General features: G+C 38.3%; 1 protein-coding gene across 1 annotated transcript; it reads left to right on the forward strand.

Moving 5' to 3' along the window:
- On the forward strand, positions 1-27,317 carry MAN2B2 (mannosidase alpha class 2B member 2). The gene is made up of 19 exons (XM_033060448.2): positions 1-164; positions 2,385-2,531; positions 6,023-6,128; positions 8,313-8,485; positions 9,724-9,839; positions 10,835-11,012; positions 12,229-12,427; positions 14,938-15,128; positions 15,974-16,160; positions 17,013-17,146; positions 19,185-19,441; positions 21,281-21,472; positions 23,207-23,459; positions 23,554-23,664; positions 23,779-23,971; positions 24,599-24,751; positions 25,115-25,227; positions 26,081-26,198; positions 27,087-27,317. Exons 1-19 carry the CDS (start codon positions 33-35, stop codon positions 27,179-27,181), a joined length of 3,048 nt encoding a protein of 1,015 aa, XP_032916339.1. The 5' UTR covers positions 1-32; the 3' UTR covers positions 27,182-27,317.

The following is a 27,317-nucleotide window of genomic DNA, read 5'->3' on the forward strand; positions in this document are numbered from 1 at the left end:
CGCGGAAGTGCGGCGGGAGCGCCGCAGCCGCCATGGCTGCCCCTCACACCATGCTGCTGCTCCTGCTGCCGCTGCTCGCCCTCCCGCCGCGGGCCGGCGGCGAGCTGCGCGCCTTCGTGGTCGCCCACAGCCACATGGACGTCGGCTGGGTGTACACGGTGCAGGTCGGCGGGGGCGGTGGGTGGGGTGGGTTCGCCGGGGCTGAGCGAGCGCAGGCAGCGCTGCCCGGAGCCGCGGAACGGGGCCGGGCGCTGCGGGCTCCGGGGCTCGCTCCCGGCCCGGCTCCCTGTGAGAAACGCGTAAATCCTTGGCCCCGAGCCCGGCCCGGGTGTCCTCCATCCCCCGGTGTTTAGGGATCCTCCTTTGGAGGAGGCATGGTTAGCCTAGGAGCCGTGTCCTTGAGCTGTAGGTTTCTGTGTGCCTGTGTTCAGCAGGATGCTCCTGATGGATTTTTAAAATTTTTTTTAAGGGAAGTCTTAATTCCTTTTGATGGGGCTTTGATTATGTCGCAGATTTTCCTGGTCTTTATCTTGTTACAAAGCCAAAACTCCAAGAAAACCTTGTCATTTCTTAAGAGGAGAGCAGGATCCCAGGTCATCAGTGGCTGCAGTGGGGTTGGAGCCTAGTGCTTCTGAAGTATGGTAGCAAACTAATTTTTGCTAAATACATGAGATACAGAGCAAAATAAATCAGATGGGGCCTGATAATTTTACATTTGTTAGTCAAAATCCTAAATCCCGAATTCTTCTCAATTTGTATGAATTATTTTCTTTTTTGTGTGAAAGATGCTGATGGATATTTCACTCCCCAGAGTAAAATTGCATGAGGCCTAACTAATAATAGTGTGCATGTTTTTTGTCTTCCCTTTCTAGGAAAGACTAATGAATTCTCTTTTAATACTTCAAACTCTTACTCAAAAATTGCATAAGAGAACACAAAACTAAAACTGCAAATCCTTAGCTAAAATTTTTTAAAGTGTCTAGTAATCTTGATTTCAAAAAACCCATATGGATCAATAGGAAAATAATTGAGGAAGAAATTATTTAGATAAACCCAAGAGTATTTTAAGCCATTCCTCCTATACTCAAATGTTTTCCCTCTTCCAGTGGCATGAGCGTTTTATCAAAGGTGGCTGGATTTTTGTTGTGGAAAGCAATGGGCTAGGAAAAGTTAATTTCTGATTTGGATTACCTTGTCTCCTTATTTCAAATGGTCATTTTCATGTAGGAAATTTACCTGAATTGAAGCTCCTCATTCATGTTTTACATATCATGCCCATTAGTTTTGCACTGGGGAGAGATCTATGTGTCAACCACTTTAAGATGTACATTTTGTGGTGCATATTCTTAAGTACCCATGGTTTAAGTAGATAAGTGTTATCTACTTAGTAGTGTAGATAACACTAGGTTTTGCACTTAGATTAGTGTAAAATAACTGCCCAGTAACATACAGAGAACTTTATTACAAGGAAAGACAGACATCTCAGGAAATCCTAGGGTGTTGGCTGTTGTGTTTAGACATTATCATTTTAAAACTAAGTAAAAGGTGGAAGACTGGATCTGGTCAACAAAAATTGTTCTGGTCGAGGTAAGTGTACAAAAGTACAAAAAGTATCTCTTGGTGTGCACAACTTCAAAATTAACATGTTGTTGTTAATTTGATACCATATAATAGGATATAACACTATGGTAGATTATTTGATGGGTACAGCTGTCGTATTTGCCTTGTAATAAAAGTCCATAGGCCTCATTCTGGAATAGAGATGTTTTTAGGAGCAACATAGAGTAGATGCACAAAAATCTCACACTTCCACTGATGTTTCTGTGTCAACAGTTGAACTCATGCTAAGATTCTTTTACCAGCTTGGTTTTGCTCTATCCTAAAACATCAAGCAAAATAGAGTTATTTTTCGTAATAGTATAATTTACAATAGATGTATCACTGCATTGTACTGGTAATGCACAGCACAGAGTGACTCGCTCTGAAGAAGCAATTCTGGTGATTCAGGCCATCAAAAGAAAAGCTGGAATGGGAAGATGAAGTGTGTATGTGGGGTCTTTATGTTGGTGCAAAATTCATGGCATCAGTGATTCAAGGTGAGCAATGAAGAATGGGATAAGCTATTCCCAGTGTGTCTAAAAGAAAACCTATATTGGAGCTGGCTTGGGAGAAGCTACACCTTGATCCAGTCAGGTCCCCAGTCACGAGGATGTTTTCTGAAGCAGGAGGGCTAAAGGCTGTAATCAGAACTCGATATTTCTGAGGAAGTGTGCAACAAATGTGAGGTTTTTGATTTCTCACTTTTCAAACCCAGTGATTGTTTGAAGCAGCCCTTTTAATTTAGGTAAAACAGAGCTTATTTACTTTTTTTTTTTTCCCCTCAGGAAAGTATGCACGCTTACGCAGCAAATGTCTACACTACTGTTATAGAAGAGCTAATGAAAGGAAAACAGCGCAAATTTATTGCGGTGGAGCAGGAATTCTTTCGACTCTGGTGGGATGCGGTAGCCACAGATACACAGAAGCAGCAGGTAAATTGCACTAGAGCCATGATGCATGCTAACAAACAATTCGCATTCTTTTCAGGGGACAAATAGGGGCAAAGTACTTCACCATTTGCTTTTTGCCCAGGTCTGTGTAAGCTGCCTCTGAATCTAGTACTTAAAGGACCTTAACTCTAAAGGCAGTTGCAAGAGGTTAAATCCCAGCTATAGATTAGAGCAGTAGGAGGTAGTAACCTTTGCACTGAAGATTTCTTACACTTTACAGTTCTTGTTTCATTGGCAGCTTACTTATCTGGGGCCATGCTACTTTAAGATGTGGGTGAACCTGAAAGAGGCCACACCAATATCTGTTAAAACATCTGACACCTAACACTGCTCAAAAGAAGGAACTTTTTTGTTCTTTCCAGTTAAGTACTGTTAAAAACCTTCCGTTTGTAAATAAAGATAGTACAGCTAAGCAGTGACTGTACATTTAATGCCAGTGATTTTTTCCTAGTAACGTCACTGAAGTTTCATTTGTCACTTCTTCTTTCTTCTGACATGAAACAAACATGCTGAATCAAAGACTGAGCTGATAGACTAGCAGCTGGTTGTTTATTTTGGATCCTAAAACCAGAGGGTGTAGAGGTGCAGCTTCCCTTGGGTACTTACTCAGAGCTCCATGGTCTCTTTTGTTACCAGGGTCTGAGCAACAGTTCTTTACATTTCAGTTTGTTTAAAGTTCCAGATGTTTGAAGCATCATGTAAAAAACACACCTCTTGTCTGTTTTTTTGATTTTTTTGACATAGTCCTTCACTGAATTTTGAATCTTCTGTTATGTTCCTTATTCAAATAACAGGCTGTCCACAGCTGATCTTTGCATGAGAGGTTTTGCTGGGTTTATGCAGTTTGTAGTTTTTGTGGGGGTACTGCCCATACTCGCCTGTTGTAGAACATTTTTCTTGTAGATTTGATAAATTAGAAAACTGTACTGTAAGTGGGGAAGAAAATATCATAGGAACTGCTTTGTAGAAGGATGGGAAAGTCCTTCAACTTTCAAAGGTGAGTTAATCTTATTTCAAGTATGTCCAGCTGCTATAACCCAAATAGTTTAGTCAAGGCCAATGTTTCTAGTATCTATTCCTGCTATTATGTGGAATCCAAAAGAATAATTTGACCTTGGTAGTGCAAAATTTAGTACTTATGATTCAGGCTTAAGTTTCCTAGCATAATTATTTGTAATTGTTGCTTTTATGCATTGTATATTCAGCTCTCTATTTACTTTATAGTTTCTTCTCTCAAAATTAAAATGATTAAAACTAAATTCCTCTTAAACCCATGTGTCTAACTTTGAAACTCTAATTTGGAGATAAATGATATGTTTTTAACATTAGCAAGTTGCAAATATTGGTCCCTGAAATTAGGTCACTCTGGTTACTGCCCTGCTTTTTCCACTTGAACTCTAGCATTAATGATTTTCTGTGGTATAGGCACTCTGGTTTTAATTTTCCTTTTTTTTTTTTATTTTTTTTTGATCATTTAGTGGTTTACTTGGGTTTACAGTGGTTTACAGGATTTAGTTCTAGTTTGCTTTGAAGTGTCTGCTTTGTACTGGAGCTATAGCATTAAAAACTAGTAAAAGGTACAGCCTGGCTACAGAAGCTGGTTTTTCAATTCAGACAAGAGAATACGTAAGAGTGAAATGTACTGCAGCAGTATTCAGCCAGACAGGAACCTTGTAGTTCTTAGTGAATGCTATTTACACAGAATTTTCTTGTGTGAACCATTCCTACCTCCTTACCATGGGTTGATGTCTGGGTGCTTTAACCAGAGGGAAAAAAAGATGTGTAGCCACTTCTGTCTGGTTTGTAGGCATGAGTTGATGGTAGTATGGTCCTAGGGATCACAGATAAGTTCCATAGCATCCTGCTGGTTATAGTACTACTGCATCTGTTTCCTCCATTCATCCTTCCTTTTGCCCCCTTCTGATCAGAAAAAGTGCTTGTCTTTACAGATACTGTTTTCTTTTCTTTTTTTGGGAGGAGGAAGATTGGATGTCACTTAAATTAGCTGAATTATTTTTGTGTTTCTTAGTGGTTCCACAGAACTTACATTAAAAAAATCCATTTCTATGGCCCAAGTTTGGATCAGAGGTATATTTTGGACATCCATCCAAATGGGGAATAATAATCACAGATTCTTTTCATGTAGGTCAGGGCCAGTTCTGTGCTGACACCAGATATCAGTTATCTGGTCTCCCAGCATGCTAATCAGTCACCACAGTCGGCTGGAACTAATTTAGGAATGCTGAGCCCTGAAGCATTTTCACAACATTGTGAAGGAGAGAAATGATTATAATCAAAATTGACAATCTGGCATCCTATCTGAGTAGACACTGAAGGTTCCTGGGAAAATAAACATAAAAACTCTAAAAATGGCATCCTACATGACAGATTAAAAAAAAAAAAGTTGAGGATTAAAATATGTATTTGCATAAACTTTACTTATGGGAAGTTTGAGATAGCTCTGAATTTCTAAAGTAACTAAAATAAAACCAGAAGACTCCTAACACTTTTAGAAATGGACATAGACTATTTCTTTCCACCTCCCACTTCATCTAGCATTTGCTGAAGGCTGTACTTGTCAGCATACCTGTTGTTTCTAGGAGCTGAAATTAAACTCCCCTGCCAATAATAAAATAACTACCCCGCCAAAAAAAAAGTCACCACCAAAAGCTGAGCAGATTGTTGACATTTTTTAAGCAGGAAAAAGACCAAAAATTAAGGTTAGCAGTGGGTTATTCAGGCAGACAAACCTGTGGAATAACTATTTCTTAATAAAGCATTCTGTCAGTCACAAGTTGAGCAACTTGTCTGTGCCCCAAAGGCAAGATAGATGCATAGGGAGTAGAGGAGAGATGTTTGTGGCCACGGTGTCATGGCACAGTCTGTCTCTCCTGGATCCCACAGATCTAGTTTCCTGCTAAAACCCTGGGAGCCTGAATATTACTGCATGCCTGGGGCACCACTGCTGCTTGCAAGGAATTGCATATTGCTCCCTCATCCAGGCACCAAGTGCCTTCCCTAAGCCAAGCTGGATGCAGCAGGAGGAAGATTCTAGGAGAAGCATTAATATCTTCTGTTTTAATCCTCCATCTCTAGCTGCCTTGAGGCAGGATTACAGGCTGCTGCCTGTGCAGTGTCTGGTGTTCTGACAGTATAAAAAGGCACAGTAACAGCACTACTGAGAAGCACTAAAAGGTCAATGTCTACCTGGCAGTGCATCCTTTGTTCCTGTTACCTGGTTTCAATGTAAGCTGGATAAATCAGTGTGCAGCACACTGAAATACTTTTTTTCTCCATTATTCTCCTTTAGATAGCCTCAGTACAGACAGCCTTTTATCTCACTTTTTGTCCTAGATGCCTTCTTGACAAATGTTGTATCTAGTTAATGTGCTGTGATATCAAATGAATTTGCAACCTTTGTGTATGAGACTGAAATGATGCCTATGTTCTGTGTCTTCATTTCAATATCACAGGTCCGTCAGTTGCTTCAGGAGGGACGACTGGAATTTGTCATTGGAGGGCAAGTGATGCATGATGAAGCTGTGACACTAATTGATGATCAGATTTTACAGTTGACGGGTATGCATATTTGCATTTAACTTTCATTTTTCATTGTTATGACCTTGGAGGTTTTGTTTGGTTTTCATTTTTCCACTCCAAAATTGGTATTGTCTTCTGACTTCTTAAGAACTAATTAAAGCATTTCTTATTTTTCACTTGCTGGTGTGTTACTCATATAAAAATCATTGCTTAAAAAAAAACCATTAGTTTTGACATGACAGCTCTGCAGCAGGCACAAAGATTACCAAAAGCTGGTTTGTCAGGTATAAACTTGTTTGGAGCAGAGGCCTTTTGTGTGTGTGTGTCTGTGTGTGTGTGTGTTTCAGAGCTTAAGTTTCTGGGAAGATAGTTAGGGTGAAATTGAAGGTATGAAACAATCTTCAAGAAAATACCTGGTAGCAATTCAGAGTATGAGGAAGTTGTCTTGTTTAGGCAAGGTCTTCTGCAGAATGGGGGCCAGGGAATGTCACTGAGATCAGTTAAAATCCGTTGAAGGACTTCCTTGATAAAGAAACCCCTGTTGGTAATCATTATCATCTTCTGTTAGAAAGAGATGTGCTATCTGCCATTTTAATCTTCTAACTTTGGCATCTGTATGTTACAGCTGTCCATCTGATGGTTTAAAGACTCTTTTAGTACATAGGTTTGTTTGCAGTGGTTGATGCAAACAGGAGCAGGATAACTGGTGCCACCACTGTGCTAGAGATGTCAGTTTAGTGCCCTGAGGGTGTAGCAGGGCAGGGAAGTGTTAGCACCAGCTGCCATGGCTGATGGAAACTCTGCCTGTTCCAGGGCTACGCTCTGGGCAGCTTTCTGCATGGGACAGTAAAGGGACAGAAAATATTTCTGTTGTTTTCTGCATCTGCACAACACCACTGGCCTTGTTCCTTGCTTGTCAGTGTTTATCAGGAGCACAGGATTAGCAGCTGCTTCTGCATATCAGTACACGGTGGCCAAGAGGAGGAAAGGACACTAACATTTCTCTTATCTGACTCCTGTGCTTAAAGGTTGCTTTATGGGCTTAGAACACTGAACCTAGGACTTCTCCCAATAAAATACTAAAATTATTGAAGAATCCTTATTTTAAACACAAACACAGTTTTTCTATTCGAGTTAGCTGAAAAATACATTATTTCTAATTTAACATCTCATTCTGTGTAAACATATTTTTTATTTAAAAAAAAGAAATTTCAAGTTTGATAACTTATTAATCAGGAACAAAAGTATTAATGTATTTTAAAATTCTCATTTGTTTTTCCTGAAAGCACTCTGGTCAGGTTGAGTACATACGAAGAAAATGGATTGTGTGGAGTTCAAGTTGAGAAGGCGTTTGGGGTCTAGATTTTATGTCTTCTCTTGTGTGTCCAGAATTCCAGTGTTATGGAGGAGCCTAGAAAAGTCTGCTTCAAATATGCCTCCATCCGAAAACTTAAACACGTTGTGAATATTTTAGCTAGGGAAGACATTAACCAGGGGAAAGATGAAGTGAAAAGAGGCCTTGCAGCCTCACTTATTCAAATGTGTGTGATACTAAAATTTGAAATGGAGTTATTCCAAACCAGGGAAGATCTGACTATATTTTCAAGTAGTTCTGAGCATAATTCTGTAACTATGAAATAACAATCTTCCATTTTCTTTTTTTTTTTCTTTTGGATACTCATCATTAAAAAAAAAAAAGTGCAAAATACCTGAGTTCCAAATAAAATCTACTGCTTTCCTGTTTTTTTTTTTCTTTTCATATGACCCAGTAAGCATATTCATGTTGTTTTAGTTTAGTGGATGGCTTGTTTCCTTGTCCCTTTGTCATTAATATGAGACTGAAATTTTCTGAGAATGGGTTTTATAATTTGAGCAGACTTAAACTAAGCCCCAGGGTGTTGTTTTCATGCAGACTTCAACCTGGCTATTAGCCTTAACCTAATCTGTGTCTATGTACTTTTTCCAAGACCAGTTTCTAATCATAATTCCTCTTTGTTATTTATCTTTTATAATGTTAATCAGTTATACTTGGCATAACAATATAAACATTGTCAGTATGAAACTTTTTACTGTGACTGATTTAATTCCCGAAACTTTGAATGCTTTGAGAAATACCAACAAGAAACTATCCTTCAAGTGCTTACCTGTAACACAATATGCCTATTAAATGTACAAAATTAACTTTTAGAAGTGTTCCTAACCTAAACAAATTTTGCTTTGCAGAGGGTCATGGGTTTTTGTATGAAACTTTTGGCTTCAGACCTCAGTTTTCATGGCATGTTGATCCGTTTGGAGCTTCAGCTACAACACCAACTCTTTTTGCTCTGGCTGGTTTCAATGCTCATCTTATTTCTCGTATTGACTACGATCTGAAGGATGACATGCAGAAAAACAAGGTAAAAATTCCCTTAGAAATGAAACCAATGCTGGCCTCTACTTACAGTAATCTAAACCATGACATTAAGATAAGAATCTCTGTTATCTGTGCAAGAAATTGTAGGTATTTCTTGTTTAAATGGGACGTGCTGATTGCATATGGTAATGGTGAAACATTAAATCTGGGTTATATGGTCATAATGTCTTCATGACTTCTGGTCAGTGATAAAAAGTAGTCTAGCCTGAAGAAGACACAAAATGTGGGCAAGTGGGCAAGTTTAAATGGACACTGAAATAGGAGTGTTTGAAGCAGAGATATCTAGGAATTCCAGCTTTCCCTGAGAAAATCTTGTATCTCTTGGGTTTTATGTGAGCAGTTTTAAAGTGTAGCCTTTGGGCACAGTCTTGTCGAATGGGGACATTTATTTGTGCCTGTAAAATTAAGAATACTAGGCCAGTTAAAATGGCAGCTAGTCATGGTTTTGCTGAATTCATGTTTTCTTTCATGTTCTGCCTTCTCTTGCACAGTGTCCCATACAGAGTAAATGCTTTTCATGTCACTGTGTTGGACCCCAATCTGTCATCAGTTTTATGTGAAAAAAGGGGGCTTTCACGACTGTTTTCTGAGCACTAGGCAGTTTTTATAGATCTTGAGTAAAACTCAAGTGTCTCTGAAGAAAAAACAGAATTCGTGTTGAATTTAGTGAAGCTGGGACCTACCACCTTGTGTTTGCATTGATTTGCAGTAATTTCTTTTGTTAAAATCTTTTTATGAGCTTTTGACAATCTTTGCCGAGCCAGTTGTTTTTTTTTCTGACCCTTAACCATCTGAAGGCTTCCAAAACAGTAAAATTCTACTTCAGTAGAATTTAAACATTAACATTAGTTAAACATTGATTCCCACTGACTGCAGTGTAGTCAGACTACATCTGGATTTTTTCTAGCTTATAGATGTTAGCTTCCATTGAACCAACCAAGGTAAAATGGCTGTGATATGCCAGGCTTATCTCTGGATTTTAGTATGCTGGCAGTGTGCTGCCTCCTCTCCTTTGGCATTAATTCTAATGGAAAGAGGCACTGATTTGGCCTCCTGTATATAGTGTGTGACCATTGGCACTGGATCTTCAGAAAAAGCACTTAATGGTATTAAAAGTGGTAGAAGGGAAGAGGGGAACTCTGAAGTCTTAAGCTGTTAATGATTTATTTCTGTGAATGTCATCAAGGGTAATGGTTTCTTACCTTTTTTTTTGTTTTCCAGAAGCTTCAGTTTGTATGGCAGGGCTCTCCTTCCTTATCTGCAAGACAGGAGATCTTCACCCATGTTATGGATCAGTACAGCTACTGTACTCCATCACAACTGCCTTTTTCAAACAGGTCCAAAGATTTCTCAAATATGCAGAAATGTTGTTTACTTCTGATGGTTTATATTATTGAGTTTTAAACATTTTCTTTGACTGTTTCCTTTCAAAAGTATCCTACTGCTTTCTCCTGATGTGTGGTGGGTCAAGGAGATGTCTAGACTCTGTAGATCTGAGTAAGGATTATTAAGCATCCCCAGCTTTCCATTATAATAAATGAAGTTTGCTCAATACCTAACAATTGAATTCTCAAAAGTGACACTTAGTGCTGACAGGCATAAAAAATAACTCTAAATATTGACAGACTTATTTTCTTACACCAGGAGGCTTGAAGCATAGGTATGGCTTTCATCTGCTTAAAATACAGTGACTGATTTACAGTGCCATTCCTTATTAAAAAAAATAGAATAAAAATGTGAAACAAATTAATTACTGTAAACAGAAAATGTCCAAAACAGGACTGGGGTCTTTTTTTCTCTGCCTGGAAGTAAAGATTTAAAAGCTCCAGGAAGCTCAGTAGGGACTTGGCTATAGCTAATTGATTTTCTATGGGAGATTTTCAGCATTATCTTGAGCTGAGATTGTATATATTGTCTGTGTATAAACTAAAGCAACAAAAAATTGCCATTTATTTTGTGAGGAAATTTGAGAACTTTTGAAAACTTTATTTTGCTTGCTGGCTTATCAAGTAAAATACTCTGAAAATCCAGTCTATCTGGGGGAACATTCTCATTGTTATAAAGCTTACTGGTTTGTCCTATGATTTCTTTGTTCTGTGCCAGCAAGCAGCAGGGACTTGAAAAGTTGCACAGTGTTGAAAGAAAACTGAAGACTCTTCCCCTTCCTCCACCCCCAAATAAATGCTTAAACCTAATACTAACAGTGAATATAAATGGAATTTTTTTGCCTCTTGTTCCCTGGGTATATGGTTTTTATACCAGCACCTTTTGATGTGTTTTTCCCAGTTAATTAACTCCTGTTTACAACTTACTGCTTTCTGCTTCTACTTAGGTCAGGATTTTTTTGGAATGGATTTGCAACTTTCCCAGATCCACCAAAAGATGGTGTTTATCCAAACATGAGTCTCCCTGTCACAGATGCTAACCTCCACCTGTATGCACAAACCATGGTGGCAAACATTAAGGAGAGAGCAGCCTGGTTCCGGACAGGGGAAGTGTTGTGGCCATGGGTAAGTGCCTGCTCAGTGTTTCCTTTAGAAGAGACAGGAACATTCCAGAGTGTGAGTGGATGGTGCTTGCTGCAGTAGGTACTGCAGAAATGCTGATTCAAACCACGTGACATGAAATGTTTTTCTAATAATTGTGGTCTAGTTGTCTGACTGGTAATGATATATAAAATTTCCTTGTATAGCCTGACAGTTGTCTGTCAAGTCTTCCACCCTACTCAGTATAGAAAAAAAAGTGACAAATCTGGAAAGATAGCCTCTTGCATAACTATATATTGTTGTACTGCTTCCTTTTTTCACCCTTTGCTTTGTCTATTTAAATGATCTCCTTTTTTAACTGCTTAACTTAACTCTGTGTTAACAAAAATGACAGCATTATAGGAAAATGTATGGCACTTAGGTAGTCATGGTCTTTTCTAACAGGTGTGTAACCATTTTCCTATACTGTCGTTGTATTATAGGTAGAACCATAAGCAAGCATATCCCAGCTTGGTCATCCAAACACTTTTTTCAGCAATATGCCATGTTAATTACATCCTACACATACATATAGCACTGATGTGCTCGTGCTGTCTTCAAGTCCTTAGGAAAGAATAACTTTGCCTAAACTGAATGTACAGTCTGGTTTCTAATTTTGATGCTGTAGGTCTCATAATTACAATATTAAGGGATTTTGTGTGTTATTTATGGGCTATTTCACCACAATATCTGTTGTTACAAAGAACTTTTCTGACTGATGCAGCTTTGAGTCACTGATTTGTTTTTCTCCTGTGGTTGTTACACTGTTACTTATATTGAATAAATTATTTTTGTAGAGAGTGAGGAGTAGAATATAACACTCTGTAGTTGTGCTATAGTAAAAATTGTGCTGGAGTGGGGAGGAGTTTTGTGCAGTACAAATAAATCCCTAACATCTAGATCCAAACCTACAGTTTTGCAGTAATGTAAGAAGACTTCTGGGTTTCTGTGCTTGTGATAATGCTGTGTAAAGTAGAGAGACTACATGATTTTAAAACTCTATGCTTTTTCATTATTTTTTCATTATTTTGGACAATCTGTGTGAATAACCCTGCCCAGTCTTGATAGTTTTGTAACTAATATTTGTTATGGGCAGTCAAAATCAAAATAAATACCCCTGGAACATAGACTAGTGTTAAAAATGATCCTCCTTAATTATGTGACCCAAAGTCATTTGGCTGTTTTGTGTTTGGAATTTCAGGGCTGCGACAAGCAGTTCTTTAATGCATCTGTTCAGTACTCTAACATGGACCTGTTGGTGGATTATATTAACAAGCATTCTGCTGAGTTTGGACTGACTGTCCAGTATGCCACTGTCAGTGATTACTTCCAAGCAGTTTATAGCAGGAATCTTACATGGGAAATTCGGGACTCTCAAGACTTTCTTCCATATTCAACAGGTAATTAAGTTCACAGCCGCATAATGTCTACCTCAAATGTACATAGTAAAATTTTAATAAGGAAAAATGGGAAATAAAGAAGAAAAATACCTTCTTATAAGATTTGTTCACTCTATGAGGTGTCATCAACAGACAAATTCATCCCAACTTAGTTGTGTAAAAAAGATGGGTGTGTGCCAAATTGAACAATATCCCGCTTTTACTGTTTAAAATAACTGGATTATGCATAGTTTAAACCAGAGGTGGAAAATGTGATGTGGGGTGATCTGTGAATGTCTGGAGAAGCTGCAGGTAACCAAGGGACCGAGGCAGTCTGAAAGCTCTTGGAGTAATTCTGTGTTACTACAGTGGGATGGGAGTTCCCAAAGTGAAACAGTTGATTTGAGGATTTGGTGAAATATATGGAAATACATTATCTGCTCATATAGACTTGAATGCCCCTTAATGCTTGGTGCATCCATCAGGAATCCCGTTTGTGAGCTCCAAATCCAATCTTTTATATAAAGAAAAGCTTGCTAGATAAGGATGAACTGATCCAAACAAAATACTTATGTAGATGAAGCCCTAAAGTCTCCTGTAGGAGAAAATCTTGCCTTTTTCATTATAGAAAACGGTTTGAGATTCTGGGATGGGAAAGAATTCTCTTACGACTGAATTCTGAGCAAGTGAAAATATCCTAAGTATTTCTGAAATTTTGTAATACAGTGTTACAAAAGTTCTTTGTAGCGCCTTTTTGCTTGATGGATCTTATGTGCTGCACTAACTTAGTTTTTCAAGCAGAGCTGAAAAGTACTAGAAAAATACAAAAAAAGTCATGCCATACCCAACATCCCTTTAATTCTTTTCCCCAGTAAATTTACCCTTTTAGGCCTCATATCAAAGTATGCAGAGAGAAGACACAGCCAACTTCTCAATTTCTAAACTCATTAATTTATTTTATTGCCTAGCTTATTATTAAAATACCACTGATTTCATTAAAACACTTTTCTGTGTAATTGTAGCTCCATCACATTTTTTGACTGTGTACATATATTTCAGACTGTTCTGTAATGTCTGTTAACTTTTCAATTAATAAAAATAACCATTGCTTCCTGTGAATCATGGCATAGACTGATCCCTGACTCCCTCACCTCCCTCTGGGGATCATGTCATATCTAACAAGTTGCTGATAAAAGCATTGCCAGCTCTAACTGCTAATATCCTTTTACATCTGGGCTCTTTCCTTTATCTTTTGGAATAATTTACCTGCAGGATTCAATTGCTATTAGCTTGCATAATAGCAGCAACTCCAGTGTTCCAGGTGGGTGCCCACACAGAGATGTAGTTTTTTTTCCCCCAAATGACTTTCTGTGCTTGAATTGCAGTATAGATTTGAGTGCACTTTCTCCCACATGCTGTTTTCCTTCTTGATGATTAATCCTCTCTTATTCTTTCTATGCCCCTTTTTTGTGAGTCACTTGTTGGGCTCAGTGTCACTTATGGCATATGGAAACTCACATTTTGAGTCCCAGATAAGTATTTCCTTCTACTCTGAATTCATTGTACTGTGCTGGTATGTGTGGTTCTTCTGCTTGTAACATTGAAAACTAAAATGGAATTAATTCTGTTGAAACTTCTAGCGCCTTTCAGGCCAAAAATAATTTGTCCTGAAGTTTTTTGAGCTAAAGATCCTATTTTCTAATCGTTGCCTTTGTGATCTTGAGTTGATAGCAAATTATAATTTATTACAGTTGCCTGTATGCTCTTTGGAAAACACTTTCTGCAACTTCTTTCTGGAAAACCTATTTATCACTCGTGTATTTTAAAAGAAATTGCCCCCAAATGAGCACTTCCACCCCTAAGGAGGATTTGAAGGTTTTATAAACAAAAAATTGTTTTCCTAGTTCTCTCTGTGGGATACTGAAACGTTAAAACAAACAAAATGTTGAAATACTTTCCAGTAACCACTTGAGGGCATCTTTTGATGTAGTTTAAAGTGCTGCAGTAGTTTGGAGTCATCACATCACTGTTTCTACTCCATTTTGAAGAAATTAAATTTAAGCTAAATGCCTTTGACTAGAAGGTTGAAATGTAGACTGCGTGTATCAAGCAGTTACCAAAGATTAAAATCTATTTTATTAACAACTAATAATAATAATATATGCAACTAATAATAATACTATATACTTCAGTGAAACTTCGAAAATTCTTTTGTGCAGATCCGCAAGGAGGAAATTTCCATAAACATAGGTTAAGTTGGTTGGTACTGGCTTTGTGGCAAACTTGCATGTTACTACACCTGTAGGAGAGATCATAGTTTTTCAAAATGCATGTTCCTGGCTGAATTTCTTTGCAGGCTTTATGACCTTTCTACTTGATGGCTGCTGTGTAAATCCCCAGTAGGATTCATGTAAGAATACACTAGTATTAGTAGCAATAGTAGTAGTAGTAGTAGTAGTAGTAGTAGTAGTAGTAGTAGAATAAATGAAGTGATATTTTGATGTGTATTGGATCTGTTCCACTCTAAACAGAGCCATTCCAAGCCTGGACTGGGTTTTATGCTTCTCGGAGCACATTAAAAGGAGTTGCAAGGAGAGCGAGTTCACTGCTTTATGCTGGAGAATCCTTTTTCACACAGTATGTCCGGAAACATCCAGAAGGTTCTATTTGCAAATGTAAAGCCTTAGAGCAACTTCAGAGTCTTAGATGGGCAGTTTCAGAGGTAAAGATTGATTTATTTTCTATTTTGAATGAAAATATTTATTTTCCAAATTAAAAGTTTGCATAAGCATTTCAGCTGGAGCGTCTCAAAGTTGCTTTTATTGTTTTGGAAATAGTTTTCCCCCTTTTGCAAGTCATAAGTAAAAATAAACAGGTTTTCAAAAAACTGTCTTGAGACATGATTTCAGCCTCTTAACCATGTATTCAAGACATGGTTACTGGCAAATGTTTTCTTCAACCAGTGAAAGAGTACGTGATTTCAAACTTTCTTATGAAATTCCCTTTCTTAGTGTTATTTTTGTTATTTACAAAATTGTTCTTAACAGTAAATAAAAACAAAGCAAAAATGGAACTAATTGAAAACTACTGATAATCTCTACTTCTGCAAGTTAGAAGAGAAAGGACAGAATTGTTTCTTCAAAGTTCAGCAGCTAAGTGATTAGCCTTGTATCATTAACCATTTTCAGTCCTTGGTGCTGTCAATAATTATTTTATCTGATCGGGTAATGACCCGATCTCAGTAAGATATGAAAAATCTGTCTTGTTACAGTATGTTTGCTGTATTCTTGGTTTTGGTAACTTGTTCGGTTTTTTTTCCTCTAAGGATGTAACTTTAGTATATTAAAAGAGGAATCTGTATAGAGGGAAATCTGTATGCATCTTGTCTTTCACCATTTCATGCAGTATGTAGGAATCCAGAGTAGGCAAAATGTGAATCTGAATATAGCTATCATCCCTCATTGTTTTAAGTTGTGTGTCAGAAGTTTAGTTGACTGTTACGTTAATACAAATGTAGACCTGAAGTTGTTATCCTGTTGCACCTTTCAAATTTCTTTTAATTATAAGGTCCAGCACCACGATGGTATAACAGGCACAGAGTCTCCCAAGGTGAAGGACATGTACATGAATAACTTGATGTATGGAATGCTCAACGTAAAGAAGCTAATGGCTTCCATAATCTTTGATATCAACAATGCAAAGAAGAATGGAGAGGTCTATTCTTCTGTTTACACTACAGGCTCAGGAAAGCCAGGTACTTTTTGCACAGCTTTTCCAAGTTTCAAGCTACCTTATGAAAGCTATCATGTTTTCCTCCAAAACAATCAACATATTATGTACATCTAAGTTCTGTGGACCATGGCTAGAAAATCCTGTTTGCCTTATGAGACCCAGGATTTCTCAGCTGGTGTCGGACAGAACTCTACCCCAGTGCATATATTAGACCTGACTCTCAGATTCAGACCTCAAATGTAAAAGATGGGGACGAAGAAGTGCTGATCAGAGTAGTCACTAAAGTAACTTCACTCTGCAACTGAGCACTGCATGATAGGTAGCACAGTCAGGGTCAAGAAATGTTCTTGCTATAATGTACTGCCAGCTTGTGTAAAAAATGTATAAGGATTTTTAATAAGTCTGTTCTAAAGACTGTACACTCCCTTTTATCTTTACTTTGGAAACTTTTTAAACTGTCAGATGTAAGCAGTGCTGTGGGCTGTGCAACAGACCAATTTGGGTTTTTACAGGGCTAGTTTTAAATTAGGCTTCTCATTTGATCTTCTGTATAACTCTGATAAAGTTAATACTGCATGACAATGAGTTGTAAGCAGCTTATCTTCATAAATGCATTTACATTCAACTCAGGTGTCGTTTTCTGAATTCATGGTCTTTTTTTGATTGGGCAGAGAACAGAAGAATAAAGCAGAAGTTTTTATGAAGGACTATAAAATGTTTTCCTTTTTCAATCACGAAGTTTTACTGCAGGGTTTTGTGTTAAAATTTTGTAAGACAGATGTACCTTGACAGATTTCTTAAATACTTTTTAATACCACATTTTAAAAATGCATAATGTAGTGACTACCAGTTTTGTTTGTTTGCATGCACAAAGGTGCTACAGATGTTGACCAGTATGTTGTTGTCTATAACCCACTGGCATGGAACATCACTACCTTTGTCACAGTTTCTGTCAGCAATGAGGAAATGAGTGTATATGATGAACTGGGACATTCTGTGCCAGCACAGGTACTTCAACTTTGGTTTTTTCTGTTATTTTTCTCTCACTTGTTAGTTTTCATTGACTGTATTCTACCTCCTGTCGAAGTGGGATTTTCCTACTTGTCCTTCAAGGGTTGTTTTTACTTGCCTGTTGTCTCAACAGAGACTTTTTTTAACTATCCAAAAGGACTTGCTGCTCTTGTAATGTATTTGGTTTGTCCTTTGCATGTCTACTGTGTGTGACCTGGTGCTTCTTACCTTATTTTTCTTTCTCTAAAAAACAGTGTTTCAAATAAATCCTTTTATGTTGAAGCACTGCCTTACAATTGGCAGCCCTGTTTGTACAACTGACAGATTGCCTTGGGGACAGAGAAGAAGAGAATTAAGAAATGTGGGTCTTGGAAACTGGTGTCAGTCAGTTATCATTTGATGGCTCATTCTGTCATAGCCAAGCTCCAAGACACAGCCAGCTGTTCCCTGGGAGGAAGAAAGTGGCCTCAAGTGAAAGCTAGCACTAGCATTTCTCAAGAGCATCTGCTGTACAGAATGCATCATCATCAGTAGCTTGATAAACCTCCAGGAGTGCTTCCTGCACATAAGGCCTGAAGAGGCCTGACGCAATTCCAGATGCTCCCCTCTGTCCCTGGGATGCCAGACAGCTCAGCAAATTCTGCCAGCTGCACAGTTTCTGTGACCTGTGCCTTGTGACTGTGACTGTGCATGAAAGCACGCTGTATTCAGGTAGTGATGCACAGCAGCTGTCCCTTGTTCCTGTACATGTACATGTGATGGCATAAGACCATACTGCCTTTATCTGGAAACCATAATTTCTTTGGGTTAGCCCATGGACATGCTTGCCTGTCAGTCACCTCCCAGAAGTCATTCTGTCTGACTTACTTCAGTCTTATAAGATACAAGATTGACATTTATTCAAGGCATTTATTCAGGATTTAGGATCCCCTAAGGGCAAGTTACTCTTATTTTAAAAACTCAGAATTCTCTGTACCACGTTGATCTGTATTCTCTGTTGCTAGAAGTTACTCTTACATGAATGTGGATTCACTTGAGGGTGAAATCTCTTTAGCAGTTGTGACAAGGTGATTTGGGGTCTTTTAATTCCAGGATGTGCAGTTCAAAAGTGCATTCAGATTACACACTCCTTCCTTTTGTGAGGAATAAAACTTTAGCTCAGGGCGTTGGTGTGAATGTGGTTGAGAGGAATTGAAGTTTTGGGAAGTGCTCTGCTGCCTTCTGCACCACATGCACGAGTATCATATAGGGAGAGAATGAGAATAGACCCTGTTGTTGCCACTATTGTTAGGTGGTCTGTGGTGTAACTGGGCATATGTCAGTCTACAGTATGAAAGGTACAAACAGCTTGCTTGAATTGCTTGTTAGTCCTAACTAGCTTCTTTATCCATAGAATCTGTTCAGTATTTATCTAGTCACATTTTCTTTCTCCAAATCAAAAGTAGTACTAAAGTATAATACATGGGCATGATACATGTAATTGAAAGATAATTAAAAACTGTTGTTTAAGGTATGTCATTATTACATAACACTGGTGTTGTTTACTGTTTACTGGTGTTGTTTACTGGTGTTGTTTTCTTTCCATGTGCCTTCCCTAAGGTGAGGGTGCATGTTGGTGCATCCTCCTCTTGTCATGAGTTTTCTTTTTTTGCACTAGTCACGTCTCTTGTGTTTCAGTCTCTTTTCTGTCATTTGACTGATCAATTTAATTTATGATTATATCTGCTCGTACAGACTTTTTGCAGTGTGATCTTAAATCTATGATTCCATGTTCACATTAAAATAACCCTTTTAATTTGCTTATGACTGTCTTTCCTTCACTCAAAAGGCTCAGCTTAATCCAAGTTCACCAGGCTCCCAATTAAAAGCAGCATGGATCTACATTATAATTTAGAATTATAAGAATGGCATGTTTAGAAACTTATTATTAAAGTAGAAACTAATTTTTATAATTTAGGGCTTACAACACATGAAGGTAATTACCTTGCTAATTAATTTTCTGTAATGAAGCATTTTTGTGTTTGCTAATGTACAGGTTCAAAGCTCCGTGGAATCCCAGTCTACATACGATCTGTATATTCTAGTTACAATAAGTGGTCTGAGCTACAGAAAATACAGTATTAAACCCCAGGATGGCAGACAGCCTGCCTTTATTGGGAGCTCAGTCAAGTACAAGCGGAGAGACTTGACTCGTGCACATCAGCAAAGTCGACAGTTGTTCCCTGTGGTCAACAACTGCTACCAGATCGTGTTTGACCAAAACACAAACCTGATGCACAGTATTACAGTGAGGTGAGATTGCCTGCTTGTTTCAATAGTGTTTCAGATTTTGTAAAACACTTCATAAAAATAAGTCCAAGGGCTGTATTATGTGTATTAATTCCAAGACTCAGTGAAATGTTCTTTACAGTCTTTAAAATTATTTTTTATCCCCATTTCACATGCCCTTCTTTTTACAGGACACTTCAGTACTAACACAGGCATGATTCCATACTACTTCTGTGATGTTGCCCTGTTTAACTTTGCAGTTGGTCTGGGATGACGTATCATAGTAATAAGTAGTATATCAACAGTTTTAGTGTGCTTTAGAACAAAAGAGGGCTGTTAATATGCATTTTTATTAAAAATTACTGAGTACGCACATACACTGTGGCCACACAATGAGCCTTAAGCGATAAACTAAGAGCTTACTTATACTAAGTAGTGTTTTGCAAGTTCCATTTCTGTGGTAGAAAGCTACAAAACTGTTTGAAAGGAAACTTCTAACTAAGGAATTTCCGTTTGATCAGGTAGATAAAATGAAATAATTATCAAGGTTTAGGTGAGTTTTGAGGTTTTCAGATGGTCTTTGTCAGCTGATGCAAATTGGCCAAATTTCATCAGCTTCAGTGCAGTTGTGCTGTGTTTTGCCTGCTCTGGATTCAGATTGTCACCTATTGTAGAGTGATGGAATAATTGACCCCTTTGACACTGGTGGTGATGGCTAGATCTCTTTCACCTCTGTGGTTTTGTTCATAATTCTGCCTCCTAGAGCAAGAACTTGTCATTAAAATCAGCTCTCAAAGCATAGCTGAATCTTAACTGAGAATCCTGGAGTAAGTATTTTTTCAGAGTACCTCCAGATCATAACTGTCTCCAGATTCTATGAGAAATACAGTGCAGAAGAATAAAAATCTAAATTCAGATTCCAGTTTTTCTTGCAGGCAGCAAGAGCTGGAATTCAGGAAATGAGATATTCACTTTCTTCACAAACCTTCAGACAAGCTCAAAGTGCTTGAGTGCTTGAGTTTGCAGTGGGATAATGGAAAATAATGAGGCCTCATAGGTCAGAATGGGAGGAAAGGTTGAAAAAAAAAAGGATCTTCAATTGTGAAGCCTTTTACATTCAACTGCAACAGTTAGAACTTCTAGATCCTGCCCCTGGGCTAAAAGTGCCTCATAATAGAAATAGGAGAAAATGCTTGGATATTCTCCTCAGTTATTACAAATTGTGGGTAGCTGTATTAGCATGAGATAAAATGTTTGGCAATATAAATTCATATGCTAGATGAAGTGGTTTTTCCTGTTCTTACAGTAAGTTGCCAAAGGTAGAGCAACATTTAAAATTGCCTTCATATGACTTTCTAAAAATGGTGAAAATGTCATGAATAGCTAAACTGTAAGTTTCAGTGAAGAGAGGAGGATATACAGAGTGATTGTAAATGTTGCTACCCTGTTGATTTTTTTGTAACTGGTGTTAGACATGGAAACTTGCATCATGCCGATTTTGCCTAGTTACAAAGTTAAATTGACCTAATTATTCATTAGAGCAGTGCAGTGTACCTCATTCTTGTGGAATCAAGACAATGAGGTGATATAGATGATGTTTAATCTTAAGATGCTTCTCTTCTACAAAAACAGAAAATTACATAGAAATTCCATTTGCTTACAAACTGACGTATATCATAATGGGAAGCACTTTAATTCTTTGCTGTCCTCATTTACTCAGTCTCATAAAATCAGTCCACTGTGAAGAAACAGTTTTTGTCCTTACATTTCCAGCCTCATTCCTGTTGTGGTTCAGCTTTGCATTTATCATGTACGAAATGTGTTTGTAAGATTTATAATTTTTACTCTTCTGTGGATTCTCAGGGAGACAAACCAGACTGTCCAGTTCACCCAGGAGTTCCTTGAGTACCACGTAAATGGAGACACAAAGAAAGGACCCATTTCAGATAACTACATATTTGCTCCAAATGCTTCAGCTGTACCAGTATCAAAAGCTGTTGGGTTGGAAGTGATGTCTGGAAGCTTGATGACAGAGATACGGCAGTATTTCTACAGGTACAGCACCATTACGGCTTCAATTCACTGGAATGTTTAGATATGTATGAGGTTACTTCTGCACAGTTTATCCTAAACAGTGAGCTCTGTGTACTTGTTCTGTTTAGGATTTAGACAAAAGAACTATCATACATCTGCTGAAAGTACTGCTGAGGAAGTGTCTCCTGTAAATCATAGAACTGTTGGTGTTAGAAGGACTGTAAAGGTCCAATTCCAAACCCCCTGCAGGGACACCTTCCACTAGACCAGGTTGCTCAAAGCCTCGTCTAACCTTCAGGGCCAGAGACAGAGCCTTTAGCACCTCCAGGGATGGAGCATCCACAGTTTCTTTGTGACAGTCTTGCTAACCTCTGAATAAGGAATTGCTTCCTAACATCTTATCTAAACCTCCTGTTTTTTGGTCTGAAGCCATTTCCCCAAGTCCTATCACTACACGCCCTCGTCAAAAGTACCTCTCCAGATTGCTTGTAGGTCCACTTCAGGTACTGGAAGACTGCCCTAAAGTCTCTCCAGAGCTACCTCCTTGTTCAGGCTGAACAATCTTAAACTGTCTTCATAGGAGAGATACTCCATGGTCTGATCATTTTTGTGGCCCTCCTGTGGACTCCTTCCAACAGGTCCTTGTGCTTCCCGTGTTGGGGGCCCCAGAGCTGGAAGCAGTACTATGAATGGGGTTGCATGAAGGGGAAGCAGAGGGGCAGAATGCCATCCCTTGACCTGCTGGCTGTGCTGCTTTGCAGGCAGCTCAGGACATGTTTGGGTTTCTGGGCTGTGAGCACACATTTACCAACTCATGTTGAGTTCTTATTAATCAACACCCCCAGTTCCTTCTCCTCAGGGCTGTTCTCCAACCTTTCCCTGCCCAGCCTGTGTTTGTGCTTGGGACTGCCCTGACACAGGTGCAGGACCTTGCACTTGGTCTTGTTGAACTTCATGAGGTTTTCATGGGCCAGATTCTGAGGCACAAACAGATATTGCTGCAGGAGGGTGGGAGGGATGTAGAGATTTAGGATGATCCTCTGTGGTACATTTTTTTAATGCAACTTCTGTTGAGCACCTGCTTTTTTACAACTCAATGAATATTGCAACTAATATCTTGCATGGATGGAAATTGGACATGATACATTTTCATAACTGTGAATAACTATCTTGAAAGCAAATTAGAGAAAGGAGAAATGAATCCTTTATAAGGTCACTCTGACCCCAATGAGCTAGCTACTTTTCTGTGTTAAAATGTTATTAGTGTATGAGCCCTTCACTCTCTTTTAAATCTGGTTGTTTGGTTGAAGTCTTTTGCTTTACATGGCATTGCTCAAGGATTGTAGTTGAGAAGGACCTTTGGAAAGTGGCGTGGAATTCTTGCATCAAAGTTGATGTCACCCAGATTGAAAAAAATGCATGTATTCTATACAATGTAAATATGTTGCTTAGGAAGTCATAATAATTTTTTAAATTGTTGTTAATTTAGAGAAAAACAGAACATTTGTAATCAAAGGAAGAATCCTCCTGACACTTGTAATGTGAAGGAAACTTACAGGATATCACTTACTCTGGTTGAATATCTGTATATTTGGAAGTTAAATTGAAATTAAAAATAATTGTACATTAAATAAATAGAAAACGGGCAAGAAAGTTGTCTGTGTAGGATGACATCATGAGTGCCTTGCAAGTTTTGTTATAACCTGTCAAGTGCTCCACTTTATGAACTCTGCATCCTTCCCGTCATTTTTACAGCAATGTTACTTCTCAGGACTATATATATGCAGTGTTCACCAGGCTGTATTCAGTACCAGAGGGCTACGATGGGAAGCTGCTTTGCCATAGGATAGAGCAAGAATACAGTGTTGGGCCTTTGGAATTAAATCGTGAAGCAGTTCTACGAACAAGCACAAATTTGAACACCAAACAACTTCTCTACACCGACAATAATGGGTATCAGATGCAGAAAAGACCGTTCAAGGCGTATGTGAATAACACAGTGGCTCGGGTAGGCACAGAGGTGTAATGCAAAGCCAGTTGTGTCTGTGTTCTCCATCTGCTGGGTTAATATTATCTCTGCCTCGTTTGTTGTGTGTTTACAGAATTATTACCCTATGGTCCAGACTGCTTACATCGAAGATGATACCACAAGGCTGATGCTGCTTGCAGAAAGAGCTCATGGTGTATCAAGTCAAGGGAATGGACAAGTCGAGGTGATGTATACATTTTTATTTCTTTTTCTACATGAGTATAGTTTCATGGCTGCTGATAATGTAAGTAAAGCCTGATGACTGATTCCTGTTGTGACATTTGCTTTCCCATTACAGGTGATGCTACACAGGAGAATATGGAACAACCTTCAGTGGAACCTGAATAACAATCTCACTTTGAATGACTCTTCAGTGGTTCGCCCTGTAATTTGGCTTATTTTAGGAACCAAGGCTGTCACCAATAGTTTGTATCGGACAAGTGGATTGGCATTAGAGCATAGGCCAGTAGTAATGTTTGGAGCATTATCAGGTAACCATTCAGTTTCCTATGCTATCTTTAGCATCTGAAGGGCCTGTTTGCTTTGATTTATGCTGTTGAGTTTTTTAATGCATCCTGTGAGGCAAAGTTAGTATATAGTGAGTTAGGAGGCAGATTTAGAACCTGGTAATTACTTTGCATTAATTTCTAACATGGATGCTGTCCAAGTATATGAAGTGTTTCTCTTGTTATGTAATTATCTCTACTTTCAGGGCAAAATAAATTTTAAAGCATCTAATGAGAAGAAAATGTTCACACAGGGAATTAGTGCAAAGTAGATAGTGCACCATATATCAGCTTCTTGGATGCTGAGTCCTTAATGAGCATTCTTTTAAAAATATTTGTTTGCCTTATCAACTAAAATCTGAAATCTGGTAGTGAAATTTCAATCTGTAGTGAAATTCGTTTTAGGGAAAGTTCTGATATACTTTTCCAGCAGTTAAAATCATACTGCTTCCTGCTTTGTATCTTGGAAGGCCTTGGAGGAGAAAGCATATCATCTACTTTGCTTCTGCCTTGGCAGAATAAGCAAAAAGCCCTTTACCCTTGACAGTGCCCTGGCCAGGCTTGTGTGTGTGATGGATGTTTAATGTTTGTTTTGCTTTATTTTGCATGGAGGAGATAAACCAAAGCTACCCAGACGACTTCAACAGAATTCAGTCCATGATTTGCCTGTAGTTGTGCCACCTAATCTTCATCTCCAGACTCTGAGCATTCCAGGGTGGAAGTACAGCTCCAATCATGCAGAGCAGGTCCGCAGCATCCGCATGGGTAGGTGCCTTCAAAAAGGTGGCTGGATTTTACACTTAAATAAGTTGGGTTTCTTGTTTTCCTCTCTTCTGAGGCTAGTACTTTTATTTATTCAAAGCATTAAATTCCTCAATCAAGAAAGTTAATTGTGCTGTATTATTTCTCTGCACAAGTAGTAAAATACTTGTCCTGCGTGAGTTTGTCATGCCTGTTAGCGACATTCCTGTCAAACTGGGAGCTAGTTATTTCCTGATATTAGTCCTCTTGCTAACTTTAAAAATCGAAACTAAGTTCAAATGGTGATAGTTTAAAGTTTAAAAAAAGTTTAAAGCTTAGGTTTAATTTTGAAGTAAGAAAATATATGCATTTTTATTTCTTTTGAAGGCAAACAGAAGCAAGGTGATGCAGATTTTAGTCGTGTCCTGCTAAGAATTAGACACTTGTATGAAGTTGGAGAGGATCCTGTGCTGTCTCAGCCTGTGATGGTAGATCTAAAGGTAAATGTAACCCTTCAAGACAGAATGCTAAGTGAATTTTTTTTATTCCAGAGAGAAATGGTTCTGGAATGACACATCCTGTGTACTATAAAGTACACAAAAGATGGATACGAAAGTAGTAGTAGAACTTCAACCTCAGAGGGAAGTGAGCCTTTTTTTCTTACTTGGCTTTGCAACCCAGAAGCCATTACTTCAGATGAAGTTGCCACTGGCAGAGCATGAAGATGTAAATATGGGTAGGACTGGTTCTGCTGAACTCTAGGTAGTGTAACACTTCCTGCAGTACCTTAACAGTGCAGAGCATAGGATTCTGTTTTATTGTTTCTTTAGTTATTGAAAATTGTACCTGTAATTAATGAAACATGGACAGGATGAAAGGAGAACTTTTTTTTCCTCTATAGTTTACTTCTGAATTGTTCAAACTTTGTCATTTCCATCATGTACTCACTATTTTTCAGTTTCATGTTTATTTCATCTTCTCTATGGAAGCACATTATTTTATACTCCATGGCAGGGGTTTATTAGTTTGAATGTCATGACAGAAACATGGGGAATAACGTGTAGGATTCTCTGTTTCAGTAAAAAGGGGAGTGCGAGTTTCAGCCCTTTTAATAGACGCTATACTACAACACAGAGGAAGCTTTCGGCACCTCAGCTTCTTAGTAAAGTCTGGTGAATCTATATTTGCCCTTGTGTTGCATGACCTTGCAGATTTTTAAAGTCTCTCTGCTCTAATTAACAGGCCAATGCTAGAGTTGGAAATTCTGTCTGGTCTTAGTGTGTACTAGGCTGGTGAATTAATACTATTGTCTGTGAACTCTCCTTTGATTCCTGGTGTTTTCTTTACTCACAGTCTTTGCTGCAGGGATTGGGATCAGTGGTGACAGTGGAAGAGCGATCCCTCACAGGCACCTGGGATGTGAACACTTTGGAGCGGTGGAAATGGAAGACTGCACAATATCCAGGCAAAAGTAGGTGGAATAAGGTGGTTGGTGTCCATGCTGCTGTTGACTGTTGAAGCTTCGTGATTATTCTAGTTAAAAATATTGTTTTAAATGGCAATATTAGAAATGTATTATTGTTTTGTATGACAGACCTGGTACCTGTCACAGCCTGCAAGTAGGAACATTTAGCTAAGATTCCCTGCAAGTACCAGATCGTTGTACTTATCTGATAGCTTGTTTTGCCTAGAAGTGTCAAAAAGCTAGGAATCTTTCTGGAGTTTTCTTTGTCCAGATAGGAGTGGCTACTTTATGAATTCACACTTGTGACACAGATTGGTTTTGTCAGATGCTGATGAGTTGTGTTTATCTAAGCTTAAGCCTGTGCTGCAGAAAAACACACAGCTGCAGTTAAAAATCTCTGCTGTAATCAGCTTAATGGACTCTGTAGATGTGATTCAAGTTAGGGCTGACCCTCAGATCCAGTGCTGTGGGTAACCTCATTTTATTTCTCATTCCAGTTAGTTGCTTGGACAATGTCCTTACTGTCAGTTACATATCATGCCTTGTAAAAAGCTTGCAGAGGTTTTGGAATTGACTAGGTGAGAGTTTTAAGCTCCTTTTGACTGCAGCTTGGAGCTTGCTTGCTCTTTATTCATGGTGAAGAAAAGGTGCATGACTGGGAAGTCATTGCACATTTTCTGTGTAGTCAGTATGCGAGAAGAAGAGAAATGGTTGTATATTTTAATACTATGAATGGGTAAATCTTAAGCTCTATACTACTTAAAGTTTTTAGGGAGGAGAATCTGCTCAAGCAGATTTTTAGGGAATGGATGAGTTAAAATTGATATGATAGAATAACGTGTCCATTTGAGTAAAACTGCTTTAATAAATTACCAATGCTTTTGTGTTTTACAGAATTCTTCAACAGCACAGAGACCTCAGAGGACTTTATAGTAACTATTCACCCAAAGGAAATAAGGACTTTCTTTGTATACTTTCAGGTTCAATAATGTTTGATGATGTATTTCAGGTGAATATGTAATATCTTTGAAGTTTTGTTTCAAGATACAAGTGATGATCTTGAAAAACATCCTATTGCTGTTAATGAAAGAAAAAATCATTTTGGAATAAACTTCAATTTTAATT

This window comes from Catharus ustulatus, chromosome 5 (assembly GCF_009819885.2).
Source record: "Catharus ustulatus isolate bCatUst1 chromosome 5, bCatUst1.pri.v2, whole genome shotgun sequence".
NCBI classification, from domain to species: domain Eukaryota; kingdom Metazoa; phylum Chordata; class Aves; order Passeriformes; family Turdidae; genus Catharus; species Catharus ustulatus.

Excerpts from the sequence above, each read along its gene's own strand:
- MAN2B2 (XM_033060448.2), top strand. The coding sequence starts at position 33 with ATGGCTGCCCCTCACACCATGCTGCTGCTCCTGCTGCCGCTGCTCGCC. Across the intron at positions 165-2,384 it reads GCTGGGTGTACACGGTGCAG|GAAAGTATGCACGCTTACGC; the intron begins GTCGGCGGGGGC and ends TTTTCCCCTCAG. Across the intron at positions 11,013-12,228 it reads GGGAAGTGTTGTGGCCATGG|GGCTGCGACAAGCAGTTCTT; the intron begins GTAAGTGCCTGC and ends TTGGAATTTCAG.